This window comes from Chanodichthys erythropterus, chromosome 4 (assembly GCF_024489055.1).
Source record: "Chanodichthys erythropterus isolate Z2021 chromosome 4, ASM2448905v1, whole genome shotgun sequence".
NCBI lineage: Eukaryota > Metazoa > Chordata > Actinopteri > Cypriniformes > Xenocyprididae > Chanodichthys > Chanodichthys erythropterus.
In genome coordinates, this window is record NC_090224.1 from 38,546,818 (window position 1) to 38,567,284 (window position 20,467).

The window sequence follows — 20,467 nt, forward strand, 5'->3', positions numbered from 1 at the left end:
TCTGCTGAGATACTGGCTGACAAGCTGAGTGTGAGGTCAATTCAGAGCAAAATGGCAATCTGGCTATCACACATAGGTAAACTAAATGTAGTCAACTGATGTAGAGTCAATTTGCTTATTATCAGCTGGTTACTGCATCCTCTCTCTCTCAGAGGAAGTGGGCGTCACATTCAGCACTTCATGTTGAACATGTAACCAGGAAAGAAACACTCAAAACTCATCTGAACACACATCGAGAGCTTCAGAAGAACTGAATCTACTGACAGAGAAGATCATTTATTAAGGGAGAAGAATGAAGATCATCTTGACTTTCACTCTGCTGATGATTCCTGGTAAGAATCTGAACTCAAGTCCTGATCAACAATCACATCAGAAGAAGCAGAACAGAGATTAAATAATGAACAAAAGTCTTTATCTAGAACTAACACGGTGAAATTACCTTTAAAGACACTTTAAAATGAATCTCACTTCAGTATATATTAGTCTTGTATTAAATGCTGGTTTGTTGTAGGTGTCGTGATCTCCATGAGCGTGACGGGATATTCAGGAGGAGGACTCACAATCACATGTGGATATCAGAGAAAATATAAAGAAAATGTAAAGTATTTTTGTAAAGGACAGTGGTTAACATGCACAGATCAAATCAAGACTAATGAGAAAAATAAATGGGTTCAGCAGGACAGATTCTCTCTGTATGACGACACAACATCAGCAGTCTTCAGAGTGACCATCAGAGATCTGAAACAACGGGATTCTGGGATCTACTACTGTGGAGTTGAGCTCTATGGACCAGATCCCATCACTGAAGTGAATCTGAAGGTTGTAACAGGTGAGTAACTGAGACCCTCAAACCCGTGACGATCTCCAGAACATCACGATACTCAACACTGACTGTAATTACTGCCGTTCACACGTCTAACTCATATCAGACACCATCAATAACCTTTTGATCTCCTGATGGAAGATTTACACTCATATCAAATGTTGCAGCAAAGTGACAGATAAATGTGTTTATATTGAGAACAAAATGACAAATGATCTGGGTTTGTGTTTAACAGCTCAACAAATCAGGAGCGTGAGAGGATATTCAGGAGGAAACATCATTATAAACTTCAAATATGAGGAGAAACACAAGAACCGTGAGAAATATGTCTGTAAATCTGCAGCAGATCCATGTTTGACTGTAATAAACACAAACATGTCGGACGATTCTCCGTTCATGATGACGGATCTGCAGGTCTCTTACGTCTGTTTATCAGAGAGCTGAATGAGAACGACTCTGGAGAATATAAGATTACAGTCAAAGTTTCTGAAGAATACAGTTTCTTCTCTGAGTTTAATCTGGACATCAGTGACGGTGAGACGCTTTCAGTCATTTCTGCATTATTTGACAGAATTCATGAATTTATCTGGTAATTCTAACATTGCTGCTCTTTATTTGGATCTCAAACAGATGATTGTTGTGTGAAGAGCATCAGTCTATCAGCTGCTGCAGGAGGATCTGTGAACATCAGCTGCAAATACCCACAATCCCACAGTAGAGATGTGAAGTTTCTCTGCTGGAGATCTGGAGATGATCTCTGTGCTGAAGAGACGTCTGTGAATCAGAGCAGAAGATGGAGTCCTGAGGGAAAGATCCGGCTGTATGATGACAGAGAAGAGCAGCTCCTGACGGGAAGCATCAGTCATGTGACTGAACAACATTCAGAATACTGGTGTGGAGTTCAGTCTGATCAAGGACACAAGAGCTTCATCACACGAGTCCTGATCAGAGTTACAGGTACGGATGATTTTCTCAAGCTCATTGAAAACCACGACTAACATCTATTCAGCAGATCACTGGATCTTATTCATCATGTTGCTTAAAATCCCTGAGGTTTGAAGCTGATTCTGTTCAAGCAGGATTAACTACTGGATTATTTTTCATTTAAATGTTCTGTCTGCTTAACAAAGCAAAACCACAAACTGCAGTTCAAAAGAGGAAAATAAACTGCAGTTCATGGGAACTTGAACTGCGAGACATTCGTATGATTTCATTTGGACACAGTATTACAGTTTTTAATGTTAGTACAGGTGTGGTCATCTGGATGCAGTAGAACTGCAGGTTTTAGTTCTGCTGCCAGTTCTTTTACCACACTTGTACTATAGTTCACTGCAGTTTAAGGGAGTTCATCAGTAACACTGCTCTGTACTTTATTATTCAGTGTGAAACCACAGCTTGCGATTCTATTTTTTTATTTTTGTTTCTGTACATTCAGGAAATTGAATTCTGGGTGGTGAATGTGTGAATGACATCAATAACATGTAACTTCAACATTAGAAAATGATGTCAAGTTCAGGGTGTGAAAACCATCAAGAAGGTTTCTGGACGCACACTGAATCCAGTACAGACTGAAGAAGTCTTTAGTTATTATTTTATAAATTACATTGTGCAAAAAGTGCAAATTGCATGTCTATTAAAACTAAATAGTTTTTCAGCCGTTTCCTACTTCACATGCACTTTTCACTTTTTGAATAACTCTAAAATAAATGCACTTTTCACTTGTTGTGCTCCAAATAAACATGGACAACAGATTGCTTGTCTATTTGGAGTGCAACAGTTTTTTCTAGTTTAAAGCATAATTTAGAAATGAATGTTTTCATTTTTCCTAAAAATATTTTTAAACAGAATTCTCATCACCACCACCATCTTCATCATCACCATCATCATCATCATCACCACCATCATCTTCTTTCTCATCAGTCCAATCTTCAGCGTTCACAGGCGTTTCCAGAACTTCTACATTACTGGAGTCTCTGAACACATCATCAGGTGATCTTGTGCTGAAATACAAACATGTGATCAATGGGTGTGACGCCCCCTATAGCTGAAATATAGTACTAAACATAAAAATAAATCATATTTTCAACTCTAAAATAAATAATAATGGTTCGTTATGGAATGCCAAATCTGCTGAAATAATAAATTAATACATAAATATACAAAGAAATGTTAAAAAAAAAAGTGTGTACACATTTATTTAGTTCCACATTTAACTATTTTCCACATTTATTTATTTATTTATTTGTCCATATCGTAATGTATAAATAACACGAAATAAGTAAATACATAAATAAATAAATGTGGAAATAAATGTGGAAAAATACAATTATGCATAATAAAGTAATAAAGGCATTCTTTTTTTTATTTCTTTGTATAATAATTTATATGTTTATTTACTTGCTGTCTTTTTAACATTTATTTATTTATTTATTTATTAGCAGCAGCTTTGGCATTCCATAGTGGAAAACGTGTTCAAGTTAAAAATATGCCGTTTGTCAGGGTTCTGTCACTTCTGTCTAGTTTATTTCTTGGTTTTGTGACAGGGCTCTGACACACGTTCTTGTGCTGTTTCTGTGTCTCGAGTGTTCTCGGGCCGTGCGCTCTCTTGTCTGCGTGCCTTGTTTCATGTTGGGAGCGTGGCGTTCGGATCCCGGCACTCATGTCTAGTTTGGTTTCGGTTTCGTGTCGGGATTCGGACACACGCTCCCAGTCCTGTCTTTATTGTGAGCGCACGGTGGAGTGTTCCTTCACTTGCCGTGCGTTCTTGTCTCATGACTTGTCTAGCGCCTGGTCGGTCATGTTTTGTGTAGCACGAGGTTGTTTCCACCTGCTTTCATGTTGTGTTGTGTTTTTGTCTTGTGTTGTGTAGCACGCAGTCTGTTTCACGGTCTGCGCGCTCTTATGTTGTCTTGTTTTGTGTGAACACGTGGCTTGTGAGTTCTAGTTGCGTGTTCATTTGCCATTTTGTGATTTTGTCTTCATTGGCCATGTCGTGCTTGTGTTTTTGTTTTGTTTGGTGTGAGCACATGGCTTGTCATGTTTCTTTGTGCCATGTGTTCTCATGTCTATTGTCTTGACCCCGCCCATCTTGTTACCTGATTATTGGTTGATTTGCCCCACCTGTCCTCCCTCATTACCTGCCTTGTTTGCTCTCCTATTTATTCTCCTTGTGTTTGCAGTCCTGTGCTGGTTCGTCATCGTATATTCCCATGTGTGTTCCCTCTTTGTCAAGTCTGTTTTCCCCCACGGGGTAGTTCTTGTTGTCGTGTTTTATTTTTTATTTTTTATTGTAAATAAAGCCCTACTAACCTGCATCGAGTCCTCGCTCCTTCCACCACCCAAACCCTGACACCGTTTTTACATACTTACTGTTATAAATGACTCAAAGTCTATTTAGGACAAACTATCTGGTACATTTAGCCTAGTTATATACAAACACAACTGATGCACACATGAGCCAAGATCATTATTTAAACTGTGAGCATGAATGTACAATGTGAAACGTAACCGGTTTAAATTTTTCCCACACGGGTTAAACATTTATTATATTGTATAAATTGTGTTTGACTGAAAAGCTTGAATCTAAATATTTTACATTCTACCAATGATAAATCTGTGCTAGATGTGAAGTTTTATATAGGGACACTGAAGGTCTTTGAGCTGTGTTTATAATCACTGTGATATAGTAGTTTTTAATTGACTGTATACAGTTTCAACTGACTATAACATATGTATTTTATGTATAATAATAATAATACATTTTATGTACATGCTTTACATAAAAAAGAATAATAAAAATAGAACATAAGGAATAGAAATAACAGTAAAAACAGAGAAATTTGCTATCTGGATGGAAGGGCTAGGAAGTTTCAGAGAGTGTTGTTGTTGTTGTTGTTGTTGTTGTTGTCTGTCAGAGTGGATCTAAACGGATCTATCCATAAGAACGGATCTAAACGGATCTTCCTCACATGTCAGGACCGCAGTCTAGCTCTACCTGTTAAGGCACTTTAAACTGATAAACAAAGTTTCAATCTCCCCTTTTGCCAAGACACCTCAAACTGCGCCACACAGCCCTAATCCCCCTTCTGGAGATATCTTATCTATGCAACGCAGTTCAAATTTCCCCTTTGGAAAGTGTCCTGACTGTAATCCAGAGATATCTTAACCATGCACTACAGCTCAAATTTCCCCATGGTTTGTCCCCTTATCCAAATTTACCAAATTTTACGTAATCACAAATGCTTTCTTCCTAATTCTCCCAGCTCTTTCAACCAGACAGCAATATTTAAAATGCATTAAAAGTCAGAAATAACAAGATGATACATAAAAGATATAAAATGCATTAAAAATTAAATAAAAACAGGAAAAGGAAATAAAAGAATAAAAAGATAATACATATAAAATGTAAACAGTTCAGACATAGCACAGTGCTCAATCAGCAAATGCACAGATAAAAAGATGTTTTGAGTCTGGATTTGAATGTGGCTACTGTTGGAGCACATCTGATCTCTTCAGGACACCAAGGATACCTTACATAACAAATTAAAGACAAAACAATGCAAGTAACAATATAATCTAATACAATCAGGTCATAAAATCAAGTAAAATAATAAACTGTAATAAAAATGAATAGGAGTGAATTATGTAGAGTATGCTCATTTAAACAGATGTGTTTTAAGCAGTGATTTGAATTGATGAAGAGAGTCCAGTTGACGGATGTGAGGAGGAAGAGATTTCCAAAGACGTGTTAGCAGCTGAATGCTCTGGCCCCCATGGTGCTGAGTCTGAATGTAGGAACAGATAACATTGCAGCCATGGATGAACGAAGTGGGCGGGAATGTAGGGAAGAAGCAGGTCTGAGGGGTATGGGTGGGCAATATTATGAAGAGCTTTGAAGGTTAGCAATAAAATTTTGTAATTGATCCGGTAGGGAACAGGAAGCCAGTGGAGCTGAATGAGAAGAGGTGTGATGTGGTCTGTTGATCTGGTACGAGTGACGATCCGTGCTGCAGAGTTCTGAATGGTGTTACATCCCGTTCTATTAAAAGAAGGGGCTGGCGTGAGTTATTTGGTTATCAGGGAAACCGACTCCAGCCGACAGATCACCACAGACAACAAACTAAGATCCACACAAAATTTATTAAAGTGGAACACAAAAGAATCAAATAAAAGGAGCCATGGCTTCAGGGTGCCCCAAGGCCAAAACAATAAACATAACAGCTTAAAAATAAAATAAATAATTACCCTAACAAAAGAAACAAAAATACAGTCAACTTCCCTAACTCCCTAACATAAACAAATCGCAAAGAAAGTCAAAATAAATGGCAGGACACCCCTACGCTCCTAAAGCATAAACAAAAACATAATTGAAGCACTTTAAACAAAACAGGAACTGTGGTTCGCGATCTGCCGACGGGAGAAGGAATCCAGAGCTCCTCACGCCAGCAGGCCAACGCCAGAATGAGCTCCCCATCTTCCCAGAGCGCCGCCCTTTTAAACGGAGCAGCCGCAAGCCCAGCCAATGGTGATCTGTCCACAGCAACCAATCCCTGCATAGACATTTAGGGTGCTTTCACATTAGCAGTTTTGGTGCGCACCCGGGTTCGATTGACGTCAGAGTTCGGTACGTTTGGATGATGTGAACACGGTCTTCTGAACTCGGGTGCGCACCCGCGAACCGTACCCGAGTCCACTTAAAAAGGGTGGTCTGGGGTGCGGTTCAAGTGAACTCCGGTACGGTTCGCTTCTGATATGAATGCAAACATACCAAATTGCGGAAGTGAACCGCTATTAATGCCGTATAATTTGATAAAAATGTGTTTTTGTGTGTGTGTTTCACTCACTTTCCCGACGAGCGTGACGGACATGCTGCCAACAGAGAGCTGTAGCGTAGCTTTTCTCATTTCTGCTCGCCTTCAACATTCTACATTCGCGGCAGATAGACGCAAGAGCCGTTATGAACAAAACCAACGGTTCAAAAACAAAAATATAAAAGTGAGGAGAGCAACGTTATGCATTTTGCCGCCTTCTCCTGTGCCATCGTTACTAAGCAACGTACTAAACAGCTGCTGATTTGATGACGCAAACGAACCGCGGTTCGGACCCAAATAATATAATGTGAACACAGTCCAGTGGGCGCAGGGAGAGGGGGGAGCAATCGAACTCGGGTTCGGTCCAGGCAATCGAACCAAGTGTGAAAGCACCCTTAAAGGGAAAAACCAACTCCACACACAAAACAAGACAGATGCCGAATATCGTAACACCCCCACACATAAAGAAAAATCAATACAAATTGATTTTAAACAAAACTAAAAGAACGAGATAAGGCATCTGCTAATACATTGTGCTTGCCCTTTTTATAACGAATCTCAAGATTGAAATCTCGAATAAACAAGGACCAGCGCATAATTCGCTGATTTGCATTGCGCATACGAGACAAAAATACCAGTGGATTGTGATCAGTAAAGACGAGCACCGGAATAGAACTTGATCCCACGTACACTTCAAAATGTTGTAACGCCAATAATAAAGCAAGAGCTTCTTTTTCGATAACACTATAGTGTAACTGATGTTTCAAAAACTTTTTTGAGAAGTACGCTACGGGATGCTCAACTCCGTAAATGTCATCTTGCAAAAGAACTGCTCCGGCTCCAGTAGCACTAGCATCAATGTCAAGTTTAAACGCACATGAATAATCCGGTGCAGATAACACTGGAGTACTACATAACAAACTTTTCACAGCTTCAAAGGCGTGTTGACAGTCATCAGTCCATAGGAATTTTTGCGAGGCACGGAGAAGATTAGTTAATGGCAGAGCCACATCAGAAAAATTTCGGCAGAAGGCTCTATAATAGCCTGCCATTCCTAAAAACCGGCGAAGATCACGCTTGGTTTGAGGTACAGGAAAATCAACAATGGCTTGTACTTTCTGGGCGACAGGACGCACTTGTCCTTGTCCAACTCGCTTTCCCAAATACATGACAGTTGCCTTGGCAAATTCACACTTAGCCAAGTTCAACGTGAGGGAAGCATTAAGCAAACGCGTAAAAACAGTGGTTAGAGTGTCTATATGTTCCTCCCAGCTAGACGAATACACCACGATGTCATCCAAGTAGGCTTTACAGTTCTTAACATCAGCCAGTATGGTGTTCATTAAACGCTGGAACGTTGCTGGTGCGTTCCGAAGCCCGAAAGCCATCACAGTATAATTCAGAAAATTGTCTGGGGTGACAAAAGCAGAAATTTCGGCTGCACGTTCAGTTAAGGGGACTTGCCAATATCCCTTTAAAAGATTGAGTTTTGTAACGAACCGAGCCGACCCCACATTATCCACACAATCCTCCATTAACGGTAAAGGAAATGAATCAGGCTTTGTGATCGCGTTTACCTTACGGTAATCCGTACAGAATCGATGGGTACCATCCGGCTTCGGAACAAGTAAACAGGGCGAGCTCCAAGCGCTTGAGCTCGGAACAGCCAAACCATTATCCACTAGATACTTCACTTCAGAATCTATGATTTTTCGTTTAGCTGGATTAACACGATACGCATGTTGCTTAATAGGTGGATGGTTGTTCACCTCTATATCATGTTGAATGACGTTTGTCCGGGTAGGCACATCCGAAAACAGTCCAAGAAAAGACTGAATCAAATTCCCAATGTCAGCTCGCTGATTCTCAATTAAATGAGACAAATGAGAATTAAGATCTGACAAAATTTCAGAATTATTCAGTCTGACACCAGATACTGGCATACTCCGTAGGTTTAAACAGTCTTCATTCCCACAGGAAGGTGGTACCACCGAAAGAGAAGCAACTGGAACAGTAGAGCTCTTTAAATCCACTTGTTCACCCCGAGCAACATAACGCTTCAACATATTGACATGGCACACACGGGTCTTTCTTTGTCGATCATGAGTACAGATAATATAGTCAGTATCGCTGAGCTTTCGCTCCACCACATAGGGTCCAGAAAATTTTGCTTGCAGAGCAGAGCCAGGGAGTGGTAGTAAAACTAAAACTCTGTCTCCCTTCACAAAAGAACGTGCAATTGCATTTTTATCAAAACGCTCCTTCATCTTCACCTGAGCGTTTAATAAAGCGGACTGAGCAAGATCTCGAGCTTTATATAAGCGTTCTCTAAACGAGCTAACATAATCTAAAAGATTACAAGTGGGCTTTTCTTCAGACAACCAATTCTCTTTTAGCAGCTTAAGTGGACCGCGCACCACATGCCCAAAAACTAACTCCGCGGGGCTAAATCCCAGAGAATCCTGAACACTTTCACGCACAGCGAACAACAGCAACGGTAATCCTTCGTCCCACTCTTTTTCTGAATCAACACAGTAAGTTCGTAACATAGTCTTCTATGTTTGATGGAATCGTTCCAGTGCTCCCTGAGATTCAGGGTGATAGGCACTGGAAACGACATGTTTAACATGCAACTGGGACAGGACTTGATTGAACAACCGGGACATAAAATTCGTTCCCTGATCTGTCTGAACGACCCTTGGAAGTCCAAAAGTAGAGAAAAACACAGTTAGGGCTTTCACAATTGCTTTAGCTCTCAACGAACGAAGTGGAATTGCTTCGGGGTAACGAGTTGCTGCGCACATAAGCGTAAGCAGATAAGTATGCCCTGCTTTTGTTTTCGGTAGGGGCCCCACACAATCTAAAATTATGCGCTCAAACGGTTCTCCGATAGCAGGAATCGGCTTGAGAGGAGCTGGAGAAATAACCTGGTTGGGTTTCCCAACCATTTGGCAAAAATGGCATGATCTGCAGTATTTTGTAACATCCGATTTAATCTTAGGCCAAAAGAAATGACGCAGAACACGAAAAAGAGTTTTAGCCACACCTAAATGGCCAGCCACATTATCATGCGCCACGCTTAACACTTGTTCTCGAAAGCAAGTGGGAACAACAACCTGGTACAATGTGTCCCAACCTGAATTATCCGACACTGAAGGTGTCCATTTCCGCATTAACACTCCCTCAAAGAAATAAACAATTGGCTTGCTCATAATTTCTTTTTTATTTACAGCTAACTCTCGACAGAATTCAAGCGACTGGTCTTGCCTTTGCTCGGCTACCAATAACGTACGATCTACAGATAGAAACATATCAGCGCAATCAACTTCAGCACCACTGGTAGCGGACAGCGGCGTAGACGCGGGCATCTCAGGTTGGTGCTTCTTGGCGGACACATCTGACTGTAACGTACCCGATTCAGTCACGCTCTTATTAACGAGAAAACTATCAGAAAGATCAATCACGGCCGGAAATTTTTGAGATTGAGCTCGAGTAATGACACAAGCGGGAAACACCGACAAATTTGCTTCTTCCTTACACACAGCGGAAGCTTTGTAAAGTGGATTTTCGATAACTTCAGGAAGAGGGAAAACTTTCCCACCTGCCAGGTCATTTCCAATAATCAGAGTTACTCCATTTATAGGTAATTGTGAACGAACGGCCACTTTTACGAAACCGGTTACCCACTCAGATCGAATATATATTTTATGCAAAGGAACCTTTTCTACTCCCATTTCAATTCCTTGGACTAGCACATCAAAATCACAATACGTTTTCTCCGAGAATGGCAACACACTTCCTAAAATAAATGACTGCGCAGTACCAGTGTCACGCAACATGGTAACAAGCGCTCGATCATTTTCCAAATCAGTTAAAGAAATTATTCCCTGCCAAATGAAAGGTTCAAAAACTGCATCAATTTCTGGCTTCGGATATTTGGTAACTGTTCGTACAAAGCCAACTCCTTTTGGTTTAGCTTTATTTTTCTTTTTCAAAACGGGACACGGCGCAATCAAATGGCCAGCTTCGTGACAATAAAAACACTCACGAACATCAGATTGCACTGAAGATTTCAAGAGTTTAGGTGATTTTAAAGTTCTCTCAGAACTCACAAAGTTTGATGACTCTCGGCGAGCAGGTGCCACGAACACATTTTTGTGCGTTAATACAAATTCATCAGCACACACAGCAGCCTCAGCAAGAGTCAAAACTTTTTGCTCATTCAAATACACTACAATTTTATCCGGTAACGAATTCTTAAACTCTTCAATCAAAACAAGTTCACAAAGCTGCTCAAAATTCGTCGTTTTGCTGGCCTGACACCACTTATCAAAGAGCACGCTTTTCTCACGCGCATATTCAACGAACGTTTGATTGGCATTTTTCACATGCAAACGGAACCTTTGGCGATAAGCCTCGGGGACAAGCTCATAGGCTCTTAACACAGCGGCCTTCACTTTTTCATAATCGAGACTATCAGTAAGGGACAAAGCGGAACAAACTTCCTGGGCTTTTCCAGTTAAGCGACATTGCAACAAAAGAGGCCAAACTTCCTTCGGCCAACTCAACGCAGCAGCAATACGTTCAAACGCTCCAAAATATGAGTCAACCTCGGCCTCCCGAAACGGTGGGACGAGGTTGATCTGTCTACTAATATCAAAATCCGGAGAGGTTACAGAAGGCATAGGCAACGATGAATCAGAAACAGGTTGCAAGCTCTGACTGGTTCGACCAATAGCAGGTATAGTTTCTGCTTTAGACTCACCGGGCAATCGGTGACCAGCATGTGACTCCAATTCACATTGTCTAAAGTGTAAAAGTTGGGTAGTGTGTTCTTGACGTTTAATTTCCAAATCGAGTTGTTTCAATTGGATAGCTAGTTTCAAATCCTCCGTACCTACCCCACTCAAAGAACGAAGCACCGGATCACTGCTCGGAACCTGCTCTTCATCACTTGCACTTTCCCCTGTCTCCCCACTTTCAATGTTTTGAACTGCTGCTAACACACCCTGTCGAATCAATGCAGCTTGTATTACGTCCTGCACTTCTTTCTTACGAGCTGATTTTACTACAGAAATTTCATAATAATCAGCAATCAAATACAAATCCTCCTTACGACATAATTCTAATGCTTCATGCGAAGGCTTTTGTCGAAACGCCTCAATACTAAATTCCATTATTCTATATTCTTTTCCCCGATACCCAAGAAAAAACTGCCAATCAAACGCAAACACCAGCAAAACGAAAAAAAAAAAATTATACATACCATACAACGAACATATTACCATCGAACGCGTCCCAATTCCTTAGGAGCGGACGAGCCCCCATTTGTTACGTCCCGTTCTATTAAAAGAAGGGGCTGGCGTGAGTTCGTTGGTTATCAGGGAAACCGACTCCAGCCGACAGATCACCCTTTCCCACCTGCCATGGGGGCTCGTCCGGAAATTGGAGAAAATGGAGAAGTTTATTTGGGGTGCCAATAAGCAGGGCTTTGCAATAGTCAGTGCGGGAAGTGACCAAAGCATGAACGAGGACCTGAGTATTATGTTGGGAAAGAGAGGGACAAAGTCTGGAGATGGTGCAGAGGTGAAAATAAGCAGTCCGAGTGATATAGGTAATGTGAGGGCCATAAGAAAATGCACTTTCCAGAATGACACCAAGACTTTTGACTTGGGAGGAAACAGGAATCGGTGAGCCATCAACTGAAATAATGAAAGGTTGGGTTTTAGAAAGTATGACCTTTGAGCCAACGAGGAGAACCCCACTTTTATTTCCATTGAGTTTAAGATAATTGTGGCGAGGGGGGCGTGGTTCAGCGGGGTCTGCAACCGGAGAGAATAGCGGGAGATGCTTGGTAAGTGAGTGGGTTGGATACAAATCACAAACACCTGTTTCTCATTCCAGTGATTGGCGCGGAGACAGGATAAAACGCCGTGAGAAGCAGGAGCGTGTGAGAGAGAGGGGAACTGTTGACTGAGTCGAGTCGAGGTTCGTGGAGAGAAGCCCTTGTGGATGGTGTAAACCAAACTTGGAGAGAAGCCCTTGTGGATAGCGTATGCCGAACCTGGAGTGAAGCCCTTTGTGGATTGTTTATTTTCATTGTTGTGCGTTGCACAGTCCTTCTGTTGAACCGTTTTTCAATAAAGACTCAGTCAGCAGTTGTTCGTCGTCCCTGACCTCTTCCTTCCCCCACTACGAACTTAAGTTTACTACAATAATGTACTGACATCCATTTACTAATAGTTTGAAGACAGGGCGTAAGGGCAGAAGGGAGTAAAGAAATGTTTGGTTTTCTATTATGTAGATATGATTTGAACCAGAGTAATGAATTGTTAGTGATCCCGATGTCGGCCAGGCGTTCCAGGAGAAGTGAGTGAGAGATGATATCAAAAGCTGCGGTAAGGTCGAGTAGGATCAGAATGGATAGAAGTCCATTGTCAACTGCAAGGAGGAGATCATTGGTGATTTTTACCAGATGAAAGTGGAAAGTGGGCTTGAAGTTGAGTTGTTATAGTCCATTCCAAAACTTTAGTGATGAATCAAAGATTGGAAATGGGAAGGTAGTTATTTGGATCATTACGATCCAAACCAGGTTTCTTAAGAGTTGGAGTGACAGAAGCAGTTTTGAGAGATATAGGGACAATGGTATGGAGATACAGGGCAGTATGTATGGAGGAATTAATTTTGGATGTTATGATAGGTACAATAGAAGGCAGACAAGTTTTAACCAGGGCAGTAGGGATGGGATCAAGCAAACAGGAGGAATTCTTGGACTTAGTGATGAGTCTAGTGATTTCTTCAACAGATGGAGACTGAAAAGTCGATAGAGTAGAAGATGGTGGGTCCAGTGTGATAATTTAGTACTAAAAAATTCCAGAAAAGTACTACACTGTGCGGTGGAGGTGAGGTGTGTTGCAATGTCTGCCGACTTGAGCAGTTTGTTAATAGTGGAGAATAAAGTCTGTGAGTTATTTTCATTGTCATTGATAATGTCAGAATAAAAGGAAGATTTGGCAGCAGCAATGGCGCTTTTGTAAGAGAGAAGATGATCTGTATACATTTGTTGATGAATGGTTAGACCAGTTAGACCAGTATGGGAATAGCATATTTTGAGTTTTGATTTGGGATATGATCATTAGGCTTCTTTTTGGGATATTTTGATTGGCCATTGGGCTAGTTTTGTTACTCAGACCTGGCAACCCTGAAAATCCAGTATCATGGTCTGGTCAATCCTACTCCAAACGTCAAGCTACGCTCATGATCTGATCTGATATTTAGCTCAAAGTGATCAGATTCTCTTATTATTTCTCCTGTGTTTTCAGGCTCTTCTCTCATCGTCCCTCTTGTTCTGGTTCTTCTGGTTCTGATCATCGCTGGACTCTCATTACTGTTTCTCCGTAAGAAGCATCAGTCTCGAGGTTAAAACTCATTCTTAACTACTTTATATGCAGAAACTCTCCATTTACACCCAGTTTAAAACAGGTCAGTACGGAGAGAATGCCTCCAGCATTACCAGCGTCTGAGGCATGAGTCTAAACATGAAAATTTAATTTAAGTTGGTAGGCCGCAGCCTATGGCGTCCTCACTGGTGTGACCTTGAGTATAAAAGGGCACCTGTGAAATATGGAATCCTCTTTCTTGTCTTCAGAATTCCTGTTTGTTTGAACGTGTCTAAATAAGGCAATTATGACTAGCTTTTATATAATATATAAGTCTTTCAGGCAGTGTGTTCCTCTCTGTCAGCATTGTCTGACCCCTGATGACAAACACAATATGTGTGTTATGCACATGGGTGTGAAGCATGCACACTCAGTCCTCCAGGGGGCTGTTTGCGTGCATTGTGAGTGCTTCCCTATGAGAAAGTTTGTTGTTTGTCCCATTTTGAGGGAATTAGGAAAGCCATCTGTGCCTCGCGGTTCAAGACCTGCTTCAGCTGAGGTGAGTAGGAGACTGAGGTCATGGGGCTCACAGATGGAGGTCATGGATGAGTTAGAGAAAGGTATGAACATTTCTCATTCATCGGTGTCTGACAAGAGCGAGCGGCTGGATTGTGTTGACATGTTGTCTCTCACGTCATGTGATCAAGCAGCGGGTTGGTTCTTGGCTCCTGGCACCTGGCTCCAAGTGCTCTCAGTCCGCCTGCCCCACATATGACGAGTTATTGGAGGTTATGTCCCATGCTACGGCGAGATTAGATCTGCCATGAAAACGTGAGAAGTGTGAGCTCTCTCATAGCCTCCTCATTGAACTTTTCTTGTCGGGACATAATCGTCCAGCTCATACGAGCCTTCCCTTTCTCCCAGACCTTCACACTGAGGTGGAGAGATCTTGAGGAAAGCCATATTCAGCTCGCATCCATTGGGTAGGGTATGCATCGATGCCTCCGATTGAAGAGATGCTGGCTAGGCATTCATATTGAAGGCTCCATCTCTGCCTACTAAACCGTTGCACGTCACCTCGTGCCTTAATGGCAGAGCATATGCATTAGCAGGTCAGGCCAGTGCGGCGCTGCACACTATGGCTGTATTGCAGGGCCAGGTTCTCCCCCCTGAGGCGGTAGAGGAGCTGCGCCACACCACAGATTTGGCTCTCCGTGCCACTAAACAAACTGACGCGGTCAATCTATGGCGACCATAGTGGCTTTGGAGAGACATATTTGGGTTAACCGGGCCAACATTGGGGGGAAAGAGAAAAACTTTCTCCTCAATGCCCGGTTTTGACATCTGAGCTTTTCAGTACATCCACTGAGATGGTGGACAGGAAGTTTAGAGAGGTGGAGGCGTGCTCTGCTGCTTTTAAGACCTTTATACATGCTGGTGCAAGTCTCTGCATCAGCTCACAAGGGGGTCTGGCCTGTCCTAGTCTCAGGACCAGAGACAGGACCAGAAGGCTAGCATCGCCTCTTGGAAACACCTCTTGATTCCTTCGAGAAGTAGAGCGATCAGTGTTTTAGGGTCCCAGAGGCAAATTAACATCTGCACCCCCCCCCCCCCCTCCTTTTCCTGGCTATGTCAGGAGTGGCTCTGGCATGTTTTTTCATCTGGCCCTGAAGCTGGACCTATTGATGGTTTGGCATAAGTGGCTGGGTGTGAATGCATTGTCTCATGCCAGATAGTCTGCTAAGTATAGGACTTCAGTGAGCCTCCTTAGTTAATGCTTTCATGGCTTTTTATTCTGTGAATATTTTTGGGCCTCCTCTCTTTTGAGAGTCATTATACGGAGGCATCTGCTTCCTAGAGCTTCACTCAGATAGCTTCATCAGGTAGTTCTATATATGCCACCTTGGTAAGCTGTTTAGGACATTGTTAGGTCTCCTTTCACTTGGGGAGTTAGGCTTCCTTTCTCAAAGCTCCAGGTGGTGCTTTGTTGTCAGGCTTTTTCAGCCTCCTTGGCTACTGCCTTAGGATGGCCTCCCTCCCTCCTAGATATAGAGAGTAATCTTAATCTCTGCTCTTCGAGCTTCACCTACATACCATATGAGTTGGTTTGTTTTTTGAGCCTCCTTGAAAAGCTGTCTTTGGGCTATTGAGTCCCCTTAGCTATTGCTTAGGTTTGGAGTGTTAGGCTCTTTTCTCTAATATATATTTCTTAAGAGGCCCTTGCTTTAGCAAGCAGTGTTTTCAAGTCATTAGGCTCCCTTTTGGAGTCTCCTTTGCCACTGCTTTATAGAAACTGGTAGTCGGTAAACCTACACCTGGGACGGTGTCAAGTTGTTAGGCACTCTGTGTGCCTCCTCGATAGGAGCTTGGCTGAGTCACTAGGCTTATCTGGAGCCTCCCTGGCTGCTGTTTTAATTAATGTTGCTTACAGTACCGCTAAGTTGTAGGCTCTCCTTTTTGAGCCTCCTCTGGTGCATTTAGGTTGGGCTGAGCTCTAGTTATGTTTTTAGTGTCAGGTTGCTAGGCCCTCTCTAGGCCTCCTTGACAGGCTTTTAATGTAGTTATGCCTCCTTTTGGCCTCCGTCCTTTAAACTCAGCCTGGGTCTAAGTTCTTAGACTTTCTGCGAGCCTCCTTGGTCACTGTTTTTAATCATTGCATTGTTTGCATTACCCTCACTGTGGAAAGACATTTTTTAGAAGCTTTCACTCTTCCGAGCTCCATTATTACGTACAACTTGCTAGCACTTTTGTGTAGCATTCAGAGGTTAAGTGTTAGGCTCTCTGTTAGCCTCCTTAGCTATTACGATAGGACAGCATTGCAAGATGTAGGCCCTCCTTAACCTTCTTTGCAAAATGTCCTGAGCATAACAACCTCCGCTCCTAGAGCTTGGTTTGGTATGTTTGCGAAGTAGCTAGGCTCTCTGTGAGCCTCTTTGGCTACTACGAACGTCGCTAAGCCTCTTCTCGCTAGAAGAGTGTTGTCTTTATTGAAGCCTCTGCTCCTCAGAGTGCTGGATAGCAATTGTGAGTTGTAGGCTCTTTGTGAGCCTCCTCGCCACTTTCCCTGAGTGTGGGGTGTTTTGCTAGGTCTGCCCTCGATTTAGAGAGTCGTTATGCCGAGGCCTCCTCTCCTTGAGCTTGTCTATATTTGATGGTAGGACTGTGAGTGTCTATGGGCCTCCTTTCGGTAGAGAGAGTTATTTTCTTGAGGCTTCCACTCCCTTGAGTTCCGCTAGGTGAGCCTCCTTTCAAGTTAGCTTAAGCGTGGGGTGTTGTTAGGTCTACTCTCAATTCAGAGAGTAGTCATACTGAGGCCTCCATTCCTAGAGCTCAGCCAGGTATGCTGCAAGTGACTGGCTACTGCAAACATTGTCAGGCCTCCTCTCGCTAGAGAGAGTTACATTTATTGAGGCATCCACTCCCTTGAGCTTAGCGGCTAAGGTCTGTAATGTTGGTAGGCTCCCTGTGAGACTCCTTGACTACTGCAAGCATTGTCAGGCCTCGTCTTGCTAGAAAGAGGTATATTTATGAGGCTTCAACTCCTTTGATGTCTGCTTGGATAGAGATTGTGAGTTGCAGGCTCTCTGTGAGCCTCCTTGTAAGCTGTCCTGAGTGTGGAGCATAGTTAGGTCTCCTCTTGTTTTAGAGAATTGTCATACTGAGACCTCCGCTCCCGGAGCTCGGGTAGGTGGTAAGTATGCTGGGTTGTTAAGCTCTCTGGGAGCTGTTGCGGAAAAATTCTTTTGTTCCTTAGAGGTGAAAATGAAATGAAACGAACACTGAAGAAATGTCTTTGTCAAATTCATTTTTGCAAGAATGTCGTTCCAATACAGACAGAGATTATCTGCAGAGAAGGACACCCTAGTGTGGGCTGCCTTATATATACCCCTTTATTGCTCCTTGTTACCCCAAACCAATCATAAAACATGTTACCATATAAGGATCATAAGAATGTAAAAAAAGCTTAGCAGATGCCCTCTTGAACTTCTCACATTTTGAGAGTTATTGTATTGAGGAATGTGGAGTTTCGCAAGCCAGTATTTTAAGAGAGCGTAGCTTTTTAATCCTTCTCTGTATTACCTTTGAGTGAGCAAAATACAGATACTTGATGATGTGTGAAAACATTTACACAAAACATCAGTGTTGAATTGTGATATACAGTAATGTCATTAATTTAGGATGCTTGTTTTTGACAGGCGGTGATTCATCATCTCAGACTGGACCAGGAGAACATGAAATGGTGAGTCCAGTTACTGTATTGATTTTTATTCATAATGATATTAATCTCTAATGCCTTCAATCCTGATGATCTTCAGAGCTGTAAATAATTTCTCTGTCTCTCCTCAGGTTTCTCACACTGGTTGCAATTATGAGGAGATTAAAGACACTCACAAACAATTACCCACAAACCCCTCTGTTTCTTCTAACTGCGTTTACGCTACAGTTCAGAAAGACACTGGTGACTCTCAGAGCTTCATCACATCTGCTGAGGATCTGAATTATGCAGTGGTGAATTTCCACAAGGAATTGGACTGTGTCAGTATCAGGGATAATCAGGATTACAGTGAATATGCTGCTGTCAATCATCTCACTGCTTAACAAACCACAGCAGAGAATATAAATGAACATTTTTATCACCTTTTCTTTGGCATAAAGTTTGAGTGTTTTTTTTTTGTTAGTCTTCTTCAGTGATGCTTTATCTTAAATTAGAGAGGAACTGGCTTTTGCACCAAGGAAAAAACAAAATGTTAGCTTGACAAAGTTTCTTCATGAAGATGTGGATTTTGTGAAACATGATTTCTCAGTGTCTGGTAATCGTGTAGGAAGATATGTGTTTGACAAGGTGATGTGGATTGTGAAACTCTATGCTGTGGATGTTGGAGATGATTTTCCATCACAGGAACCATGCCTGATTTCACTGGTCACTGTTTTAGAAATGACATTTGGAGAAATTTCAATGACTGTGGCGACGAGTCGTTGTACATCACAGAGTGGGACGGCATGACTCCTGACACGAGATTTCATGTGGTCGGGGACCATAGTAAAAAGTTACCAGAAGAAAATAAAAGTCACTCTTTTATTTGTTAAACAATCCAGAATCCACTAAAAACACACTTCTTCATTAAACAGAAAACAACAAATGATATGTATGAAATACAACTGGAGTGAGTGTATAAGCAGCAAAAAATAATTCTTGAAAAAACCTTTGGGCACAGTAATTTTATAAAATCTAAAAAATGTAAATACAAAATGACAAATTAATTTTTGCATTCTTATAAAATACATTCATGAACAACAATTTATATCATTAGATTTATATATGAATGTAAAAAAATAATAAAAAAATATATACACAAATAATATAATGTTAAAAGACGTTTATTTTAAATGTATTGTGCAGCTTTTTTTATGAGGCAACAAAATTTGATAGATATGGCAGAACAAGACAGGCTTTTTTTGACAAGAAGCAAAGTGGGAGAATGGATCAGGAAAGGGCCACGAGCCGGGACTCAAAGTCAGGTTGCCCGAAGCACATCATGCTTTTATATCAGTGCACTGCCCACAAGGCCATCGGCACCAACACAAGACAGGCTTTAATAATCTTTCAGTGCTTAAAGCAACATTGAGTTATTGAAAATGTCGAGCGCCCAAATCCTAGTGTATATCTATCCAACAGTTTATCGATTATTTATTTCTTCACAGTTTTAAATCCAAGTTATTGTATGTTTAATGCCAATAAAAGTCATTGTGTGATCTAACAGACACCCGGTAGCAACACAACATTGTTTAGAAAAATCAATAAACTCCAGCAAAGGGGAAAAAATAAATTTTGTGCAAATTTGTGCAAACACAATACACAATATTACATTATTTCTGAAATGTAATAAAATGCGACTGCTATAAATTTGCCTGTTTTGTTTTATTTTTTCTCTCAAAATCTCACAATATGTCTAGCGTGTTTTTAATCATGCAGCAAACAATATTAATCTGTTACTGTCAGTTAATGGATATATATTAGGCTGTAATGACTCATCACTCGACATAGGATCCATTATGCAAGCTTTATTAAAAGTACTCGTCGTCGTACAGGCAGGGATCAGAACCAGCAAACACAGCAATGAAGAGCAGGCAGAATAGTGGTCGGAAACAGGCAGGAGGTCAGGGTAACAAGCAAGGTTCACAGTCCAAAGTACAGGCACTAGGTCGGTGGGCAGGCAGCAACGGGTCAGTAACGATAAACAAACAAAGACAGCAACAGATAATCCAACAGGGTATAAACGCTCAGAATTGTCAGCCGGGGCAATGATCAAGACTTCGCGTAGTAACAGTGTCTGGGTGCTGCTTAAATAGTGTTCATAACGAGCTGCAGCTGGCGATCAATCAGAGTCCAAGGCACGGGGTTATGGGGAATGTAGTGCGAATCAGTATACATGGATGAGTGGATGCGTGAGTGT

At 41.7% G+C, this 20,467-nt stretch overlaps 1 protein-coding gene across 2 annotated transcripts; it reads left to right on the top strand.

Annotated features, from left to right (window-relative positions):
* Nucleotides 1-226: 226 nt before the first annotated feature.
* On the top strand, nucleotides 227-19,902 carry LOC137018789 (uncharacterized). Of its 2 annotated transcripts, none has more exons than XM_067383515.1 (9): nucleotides 227-332; nucleotides 512-597; nucleotides 676-829; nucleotides 1,059-1,357; nucleotides 1,454-1,780; nucleotides 2,669-2,812; nucleotides 13,956-14,051; nucleotides 18,209-18,252; nucleotides 18,360-19,902. In XM_067383515.1, exons 4-9 carry the CDS (start codon nucleotides 1,174-1,176, stop codon nucleotides 18,609-18,611), a joined length of 1,047 nt encoding a protein of 348 aa, XP_067239616.1. In that variant the 5' UTR covers nucleotides 227-332; nucleotides 512-597; nucleotides 676-829; nucleotides 1,059-1,173; the 3' UTR covers nucleotides 18,612-19,902. The 2 variants fall into 2 exon arrangements, with proteins under 2 accessions (XP_067239616.1, XP_067239617.1); XM_067383516.1 differs by having other exon boundaries at nucleotides 679-829.
* Nucleotides 19,903-20,467: the final 565 nt, after the last annotated feature.